The sequence below is a fragment of the Petaurus breviceps genome, unplaced genomic scaffold (genome assembly GCF_028583685.1).
Source record: "Petaurus breviceps papuanus isolate PSGF00001 unplaced genomic scaffold, PetGlider_PUasm1.0 173, whole genome shotgun sequence".
NCBI lineage: Eukaryota > Metazoa > Chordata > Mammalia > Diprotodontia > Petauridae > Petaurus > Petaurus breviceps.
In genome coordinates this window covers 32,678,161-32,687,742 of record NW_027185759.1, presented here as the reverse complement: position 1 = coordinate 32,687,742, position 9,582 = coordinate 32,678,161, and the positions used below count along the sequence as shown (strand labels likewise).

The following is a 9,582-nucleotide window of genomic DNA, read 5'->3' as shown; positions in this document are numbered from 1 at the left end:
AATTGATGAGAGGGAAAAGGACCCAAGTGTGCAAAAATATTTATAGCAGCCAGAAATTGAGGGGGATATTGATCAATTGGGGAATGGCTGAACAAGCTGTGTATGTAGTGGAATAGTATAGTACAATAAGAAATGATGAACAGGTGAATTTTAGAAAAAACCTAGAAAGACTTACGTGAACTGATGCTGAGTGAAGTGATTAGAACCAGGAGAACATTGTACACAGCAACATTGTATGATCACCAACTATGAATGACAACTTTTCTCAGCAACACAATGATTCAAGACAAGTACAAAGGACTCACTAAGGAAAATGCTATCTATATCCAGATAAAAAACTGATGGATTCTGAATGCAGATTTAAGGGTTTTTTTTTTCACTTTGTTCTTTCTTGTGGTTTTGGGATTTCTTAAATCTGCTTCTTCTTTCACAACTGTGACTAATATGGAAATAGTTTTTACATGATAGCACATGTATAAACTATGTCAAACTGCCTACCATTTTCAAAAGAGGGGAGGGGAGGGAGGAAAAAACATCTGGAACTCAAAATCTTGTAAAAATAAATGTTAAAAATTGTCTTATCATGTAACTGGGGAAAACATTTAAAACTATTAAAAACAATTAAAAAAAGTTATTTGATGAAGTGACTAACATGGAAATGTTTTACATGATATCACATGTATAACCAATATCAGATTGTTTACCATCTGGGGGGGAGGGGAGTAAGAGAGGAATAGAATAATGAACCCAAAACTTAAAAAAAACCACAAATGTTAAAAATTGTTTTAACATGTTATTTGGGAGAAAATAAAACATCATTTATAAAAGTTAATTGATGTGAGGAGTTTAATAGAATGGTAGTCACTGGGCCCCTAATAATGGGGGCAACACAGTTAGAAGGGACTTGAACTGATGGAAATAAAGAAAAAGTTTCCCCAAGTCCTTCAGGGTACTTTGGAACCCTGAGGGAGATGTAATCTGCCTGCCTTGAGAAAATGAGCCAGAGTATACATTTTACAACATTATCATACTTTTAGAACTGTAAGGAACCTCAGAAATAATCTTTTCAAACTTCTTTTTTGTTTTGTCTTTTTTTTGGAGGGGGAAGGCAGGGCAATTGGGGTTAAGTTGCTTGCCCAAGATCACACAGCTATTAAGTATCAAGTGTCTAAGGTTGGATTTGAACTCAGGTCTTCCTGATTCCAGGGCTGGTGCTCTATTCACTGCACTACCTACCTGCCCCCATTTGTCTTTCTTTAGGATCATTCTGGGTTCTCCACTGATCTAACAGTAATGTCTCTGGATAGAACGGTTTGGATAACTTAAGTCATTTTTTAAAAATGGCAAAATTCCAAATTGAAGGGAGCCTTCTTTTTATCTAACTGATACTGATGATGCCAACTCAAACTAGGCCTCACTTTGGGCTGAGCATAATTTTCACCTTGGATTGTGGGAAACTGTTGTTTCAAAGTATTATACAAACATCTAGAAATGAAAAAAAAAGCATTTAACTGAACTCCATTTTCTACTTCAGTAAATTATATTTTTAATGATAGAGTATTCTTGAGTAGGTTTGGATTGAAATGTTCAGACAAGAAGAAAAGAAATAAGTCATTCCTATTTTTGCTTTCCCTGTCAATATGTTAACAACTGGTCCTTCAGATTTCTTCAATAAAGCCCAAGGCCCTCAAGACCACCTTCAACTGCTGCTGCATTCTTGTCCAAATAACACTATTTTGCTTAGATTAGAAGTCAGAGGATGTATTTTTGGGATCTGACATGGGAGTGAATACAGAGTTGGTAATTACTGAGCCCTTAATAACTGTAAAGTGCTTTCCAATCTCTTAGGGAGTCTATCTTTGAAATAATACAGTGAGGTAGGCCACTTATCTTCTGAATTTACACATGGAGAAAGATAGAGAGGTTAAGTAGCTTCCCTGTAATCTAATGGTATGTTGCCTATGGAGTTCCAGTGATCAAGTTCCAGGGGTCCTGAATGAAAAGCATCAACCAGGTTTCCTTTCAAACTTGGAAGGTAAATATATCCCTTAAAGCCATCCATTAGCTTCTGAATTATGGGACAGTATAAACATTTCATCTATTTTTTTTCTTCCTTAAGAGATTAAAAGGTACATTTTTTTAAGGACCTAGTTTAAAGAAGGCTTAAAAATAACTCACTGAATAAGGAAAATTATTTTGAGGTGGAGAGGTTTATGGGAGATTTTATAATGACCTTTTATCACAATGGCCATATATTCAAACCTCAATTTCAAGAACAAAGACCTCTACCAGGAAAGAAACAACTAATAATTCTCTTTCCTCATTGTTTTTGGTTTTGAGCCTTTCTCTTTGACTTGGGTCAACTTTGCATATTTGGAAAATAGCCCTCTCTAAAAAAGAAACATGTAAGATGTGCATTCTAACCTTAACCTGGATTCCATCCAGTGTTCCACCTATGGCTCTTGAGATAGCAGCCCGAACATCTTCTGTTTGCCCTGGGACTGTCCCCAGAGCAACCTCGCTGATGTGCCTGTCTGTCCTACAATGGACAGATTCTACTCAGTGAGGATAGGTCAGGGATGAAAAAGGGAAGACTCTTAAGCAGCATCTAGGGGTAGAGGAGAGAAGTTTTGCTGTCTTTCCATGAAGTCTCCTGATCTTGACTTCTAAGGCCCAAGACCCACCCCCAGCCCCTGCTTTCTGAGGGATGGATTATGATTTATCTCATGATATTAACCTCAGTTCTCAGTTTCACTCACTGAGAGCAACAGATGCTTCCTTAAGTCCCAACCCTGGAAAACCCATCTGTGAACCCAACCTCACCCTGGGAGAGAAGGATAATTGTTGCTGTTTGTCCTTAGTTCTTGAAGAGGATCTTGATGTCAGGAAGGTGATGTCAGGACTTGCAAGTGAATTGGATTTAAGTGAGGCAGGGCTGTGCAAAGTCATCAGTCTCACTCTCTGGGGGGTGGGGTTGGGGGAGGGAGGAAGGGAACAAGGGAAAGGAATGTGGGGAAGGGACTGGGATGAAATGTTAGAAGTTGGATTGTCAACATAGCTTGTCTCCTCCCCCAGCCACAAACTAAGCCCTGTTAACCTGTGCTTAAGTCTCACAGTTTATGTTCCCATGTAGGATGGTAATGAGAGGCAATATGGTTGAATGGATAAAGGTCTGGCCTCAGGAGTTAAAAAGAACTAGGTTGAAATCTTGCCTCTGACACCTTGACTTGCCTTGGACAAGCCAGTTAACTTCTCAGTGGTTTGGACAACTCTTTGAGATTATAAATTGCAGGGAAGGTGCCGACCTGTATTGGTAGGTTGGAGTTTCCTCCCTTGGAAGTTCCCCATTCCCATAAAATCACTGGTCCAACCCTTGTCCTTATAAAATAGTTATTTACTTACAACTTTAAGGACAATAAAAGTTAGAAGAAATATTGTTCTTTGGTGATCCACTATCTTCAGAGATGAGCCTTACATTTTTGGATTTCCAAGCAAAATGTCACCAAAGAACCTTTTCGTTGAGGAGCTCACTGCCTTGGCAAATCTTGGTAGTGCATTCTAAGGGCATTTCTCCTTTTACTGGTAGACAGGAAAGTGATTTGGGTTGCTAGTGGGAAGTAGGGTAAAGGTCAGAGGCCATTTCTGGTCCTTTCCAGGTGGCTCAGATGCTGTGCTTTGCATGGAAAAATGGGGCATGATGGGAGATCAAAGAACCTTTTGAGAAGGCTATTGCCCACCATAGTGAAACCTAGATTCTTTGGTGTTTTGTTAAGTGGAACTCCTAGAAGTGTTTTACTCACATCAACAACATAACAGGAATTAAAAGAATATTTCTGGCCATCATTCAAATAAAACTTGAACTGAATAGAGCACCAGCTCTAGAGTCAGGAGGACCTGAGTTCAAATCCAGACTCAGACACTTGACACACTTACTAGCTGTGTGACCTTGGGAAAGCCACTTACCCCGATTGCCTTGCCTTCCCCCTCCAAAACAAACAAACAAACAAACAAAAAACCTTGAGCTAAATAAGTACAAAACTGAGGGGAGATGGGTCAAATTTAAAGGTAAACTTAAAAATGCCTCTGAGCTTCTATAGCTAATTGCCCGAGTATGGCTGTCAGAGGGGCTTGTGTCATTAAGAGGAAAATACTTCCTGCAGCTCTAAAGCAAAGTAGGTGTTCAAGGATATAAGAAAATACATGTAAGAGGTGAGATTTGAACTCAGGTCCTTTGATTTTAAAGCCAAAACTCTTTCCACATGACCACACATGTGTGCTCTGATCATACCTACATATGCTCACATCATATATACACTGTGTTCGTTCCCAGTGGCTGGCTAGTGGCAGGCTCACCAAATATCAAGACTTGCTCCTAGATACCCCTGATCTAACTCTTAAAGTGTGTGACACCCTCTGCCCAACAACCCTTATTGAACAAGCTTTTAGGAGAGCTAGGTATGCGGTAGTCAGCCTCCATGCCATAGGGGCCAAAACCCTTGCCTTCTGGGACCACTACCCAGAAGGCAGAATTAATTGCACTCACCAGAACCCTAGAGCTAGGGGAAAATAAAAGAGTAAATGTTTTTACTGACTCCAAATATGTTTTCCATTTTCTACATGCCCATGGAGCAGTTTGGAAAGAAAGGGGATATCCGACAGCAAAAGCCTTCCCTATCAAACATGCCCTTTTACTTTTATGTTTTGGCCTTGCCATAGTCATCCTTAATTCCTTCCAGGGAAATTGTCTTTTCTCTACACTATTTTTGTGTCTGTTTGGTCCTTGTTTGCTTAACCTCCTAGCCAGGTTTGTCTCCTGCAGGATCTGAGTCATCAACTTCCAGATGACTGCTCAGGCTATGTACCCTTTGAACAGGACCCAGGGAGGCAGAGACAGCTCTATGTCCCTTGCTAGCAAGAAGCAGTTTCAGAAGCCAAGACATTCTCCCCTTATCCCAAAAGAATTTGGGTCCCATTTTTTGATGGAGGAATGATGGGGTATGGGTCTTAGAAACCTTCCCCCCCCAGAACTTTCCTTGAATTTTCCCACATGGCCAAGTCTCTGGCATTTTCCTGAAGCATGGACCCATCCCAGTCAACTGACCTTTGATTGTGGCCCCACCTTAGACTGCTACTCCTTAATTCCATCTAGACCCCTTCCATCTGACCCAGGTTCCTGGCATTCACCTAGGGTACCTGGCCCTTCCAGGTCCTTCTCCATTACCTTCTAGTTATACCAGACCACTTGACCACTCCTAGATCCTTCCCACAGAACTTTCTGTATATAAGGTTCATCTTGCCCCACCATTCCTTAAGAGTCTGCCCAATGCTCAGATTCTTAAAATCTGACCCATAGCACGGATTCTTAAAATCTCGTCCACCCAGACTAGTGCTCTAATAAGGCTTATCTCTGACTGAAAGAAGACTTGAGTCCAATTCATTCTTGGCTTGCCCTTCAATTTTGGGGTCCCAGCACCCCTAGACCTCAACACTACCATATTTTGGCAGTGGATTTAGGACAATAATCTTTTTTAAAAAGATCACTTATTTTGTTATAAGGATTAATGAAGTGTCTTTTGCCCTATGGTTGGTAAAAGAAACACATGATGGGGGATCAGAAACTATGAATGGGTGCTGATGCTGACCCACAAAAATAGCCTGGGGTAATTACACTCAGGGGTAGCAGTCAGTGAATCTGCATGTCTGAAAGACACTTTGGGCTTCATACATAGACCCCAATCACTAGTGTCTACTTGACAGGAAGGGCAGCTAGGTGGCGCCATAGTGCATAGAGCCCCTGGACTAATTCAAATCTGGCCTCAGGCACATAATAACAGTGTGACCCTGGGCAAGTCACCTGAGCTGGAGAAGAAAACCCCAAATGAGGTCATAGCTAGTCAGACATGATTGAACAACAATTACTTGACACCAATTAAATATATGATGTTGGGTAAATCACTTCCTCTCCTAAGCTTCCTTGCCCAGAACAAGAGGGAGCTGGATGAGATGTTATCCAATCTCCTTTCGAGTTTTGTTCTGTGATGCTGTTTCTTCCAATTCTTGAATCTCCAACCCACCTATAAAGTCAAGAGGTTCTAATACTAATTAGACCCTTATTACTATTAACTTCACACTTTTACTCTGAGGCTACACATGCGACAGGATCTTTAGGTGACCTAGAATCATAAAAGAGGTGATCCAATGAAAGCTCAGATCCCCTGTAGGCATTGGTTAGTGCTGACCAGTTAAAATGTGATGTTCATTCTCTGAACTCCCTGTTTTCCTCAGCTCTGATGAGAATGACTTCCCTACTACATCCTTTGGGTGAGTAGACAGTTAAAACTCTACCTATGGGAACAGAAAGGTGAAAGAGATTTGTGGTTAATTTCCATAATAACCACATTGGAATTGGGTGTCTGTTAAAAAAAAGTCTCGACTGCAGAAGTTTTTTTGTTAATATGGTTCTTTATTAACATGTATCAATTAAAGTCCAAATGATTTTATAGTCTTTTTTTTTTAAAGCCATCGGGGTTAAGTAACTTGCTCAAGGTTACACGGCCAGTTATTTCTGGGTGTGGTGCCAAGCATCTGAGCCCAGAATTGATCCCCAGGTGATCCCGACACCGGAGCCAGTGCTCTTACTCGCTATGCTACCTGGCCACCCCGACTTTATAATCTTAATATTGACTTGTTTTGATGAGTTACAATTATCTTACTTTCCTAGGACACCAGTAAAGGACTATTAAATTAGCAAGGCCTGTCCTGCCTCAGGAAAGATTTAGATTCAAAAGAAAAAATCACCCTGGAAGTGACCCCAAAGCAATGTTACTTGGATATTGGGGGAGGGCATCAGCTGAGTTCAGTTTTATGACTGGTGTCTTTACAACCTACTTATATCATTCTAGATTCATCTTTGGCAAATATCTTAACATTAAAAGAGAGAAGAGGGAGGAAGTAAAAAGGGAAGGAGAGAGGAAGGATGGTTGGAAGCAAGGAAGATTAGAAAGAGAAAGGAAGGGAGAAATCATGGAAGGAGAAAGGAGAAAAAGAGAAAGGAGAACAAGAGACAGAGAGAAGAGTGGAAAATAAAGGAAAATGGAAGGAAAGAGAGGAAAATACAGGGAGCAAAGAGAGAAAGGAAGAAAGGGAAGAAGGAAGTTAGGAAATGAGGAAGAGATGGAGGGAAGGTGGAAACGTCAGAGGAAGGTTAGAAAGAAAAAGCTAAGAAAGAAGGAAGTAGAGCAGGAAGGAGAAAGTAGGCAAGAAAGAGAGAAAGGAGAGCAAGAGACAGAGAGAAGAGTGGAAAAGAGAAATGAAGGAAAATAGATAGAGCAAAAATACAGGGAGGAAAGAGAGAAAGAAACAGTGGAAGGAATGAAGTTAGGAAGGAAGGGAGGGAAGAAGGAAAGAAGAGGAAAAATGGATGAGAAAAGGGGAAAGAAATTATTTTTTATAATTGGATAAACCCTGGAGGGTGGGACTGTTTCTTTTTTGTCTTTGAATCCTCAACACTAAGCACAGTACCTAGTATACAGTAGGTGCTTAATAAAGCGAGAAAGTGAAAAGAGAAAGAGTGCAGAAGAAGAAAGGAGGGAAGGAAAGAAAAAAGGGAGAAATATGACTTAGAATGTTATGGGAGAACCTTAGAGTTAACCTCAGCGCTTTGGGGTTATGCACAGAGTCAAGACTGAGGCAAATCAGCCCATTTCTTGTCAATTTTCCATTTCTTCTAATGTCTATTTGTGGACGTCTTTCCTCTACCCGTAGGATTCCCTCCTTCACTGCTCCCCTGTACACCGTTCTCTTCCAGAAGGGGAGGAATTAGGTGGCCAAGAAGAAAAAACCATGTTGGGAGTGGAAAACCGTGAGTAAAAGCGAACTGCTGTCCTAGGATCTGAGCTGGGCTACTTGAATTACTTCGTGATAAGAGAATCAGGAACGCTGGGAAGTTAACGTTTGAAGCAGGGAAGCAATGATTATGGTAAGCAGCCTCTGCCTCGTACCCTCTCGAGGAGGTCTGTGCCCAGCCCGAATGCAGCAGAGTAGCCGGATGTCTGGACCACAGTTTAATCGCATCCTCAGGCAGCGAGCGAAGCCAGGGGCGTAGTGAGGAGGGAGCGCAGGGCCAGGCCGAGCAGGGCTCTCCGAGGAGGAGCCTGCGTCTTTCCCAGGTGTCTGCTGCGCGTGGCCCTGGAAATCATTGCACACTGTTCCGAACATTGTAAGGACCGTCGTGCACTGAAGGCCTTGGACAGTGACAATGTGGTACAAGGTCAGGTCTGACTTCAGCCCTGACGACGACACCTTCTGAGCCTTTCCCTGGGACGGAACGAGCTTGAGCAAGGGCTGGCTCAACTGCTAACATACTAAGGAGAGGGCCCCTCCAAGACATCTGCGAAAAACTTGGCTCGCTTTATTTGAATAACGTCTGATTATTAACGCCCTATTGCAAAGATACAGGAGAGACAGGATGGAAGAGGGGAGGGCTGGGGTCCCGGGCCGCGTGTGGGATTCACCCTACACCAACAGGAAGAAAGAAGATGACCACAGGAATGCAGAATGAATAGAAACCGGGTCAAGAGCCAGAGGCCGCCCCAAGGAGCGGAAACCCAAGTGCAGACAACTCTTACTAGTTCGGCAAAGACTCCTCCAGATGGAGCCCGGCCTGAGAATGTGCTTCGGCTGTGCTAATGAATGTCAATTTTATTGTAATGAGACCAACCGCGAAGGATCATGGGAGATTGGTGGGTCTTAAGAGCACAGAATCTCCCAGCTGGAAGGCCTTCGAGGCCAGTGATTCTCAAACGTTTTGGTCTCAATATCTCTTTATGCTCAAAAATTAGGTGGATTTTTTTGTGTAGGATATCTATTCTATCATCTATCTATTTCCTACTTAAGATAGATTTTGTTTAGGTGGTATACATACATGTGTGTGTGTCCTAAACAAAAATCTCCTTGATGTGATACACACACACACATATGGATCTGTATTTATATATGGAGGGAGAGAGAAGGAGAAGATATAAGGAAATAACATATACACATTCACAAATATTCACTGAATTAAAAAGGAAAATATATTAGTATTATGGTGAAAATAAACTATATATCAGTATTTACTGTATTAGAAATAAAAACACATTGATATTATTATGAAAACAGTTTTGAGCGGGCAGACCCACTGAAAGGGTCTTAGGAACCCCTAGCAGCATCCAGACCACACTTTGAAAATTACTGTTCTAGTCCAACCTTGTCATTTTTAAGAGGAAGGATGGAAAAGTAAAATGACTTACCCAAGGTTTCCAGATAGCAGAAACAAGATTTGAACTCAAGTCCTTTGAGCCCAAATTGAGTATTCTCTACCTTGCACCGTACCACCTGCCATGTGAGGGAGGGGGTGCGGCATGGGAGCATCAAGGGAAAAGAATGGAGTATGTGGAATATGAGGTGCTGTGTCCAGATAGAAAACTGGTCTCAAGCTATGAATGTTCAGCATTCCTTATAGTTTAAAAAAAGCATAATAAATTCTATTGATGTTTTTACTTTTACTTTAGAGATTTCTAGATATAGTGCTCTCTCTCTCTC

General features: G+C 41.5%; 1 protein-coding gene across 1 annotated transcript in view; it reads right to left on the bottom strand.

Moving 5' to 3' along the window:
• Positions 1-7,929: 7,929 nt before the first annotated feature.
• TMEM212 (transmembrane protein 212) overlaps positions 7,930-9,582 on the bottom strand; it is a 57,761-nt gene continuing 56,108 nt past the window's right edge. The window contains exon 4 of the mRNA XM_069083624.1: positions 7,930-8,316. Within this exon, the coding sequence (XP_068939725.1) occupies positions 7,930-8,316 (387 nt within the window). The remainder of the gene's footprint in view (positions 8,317-9,582) is intronic.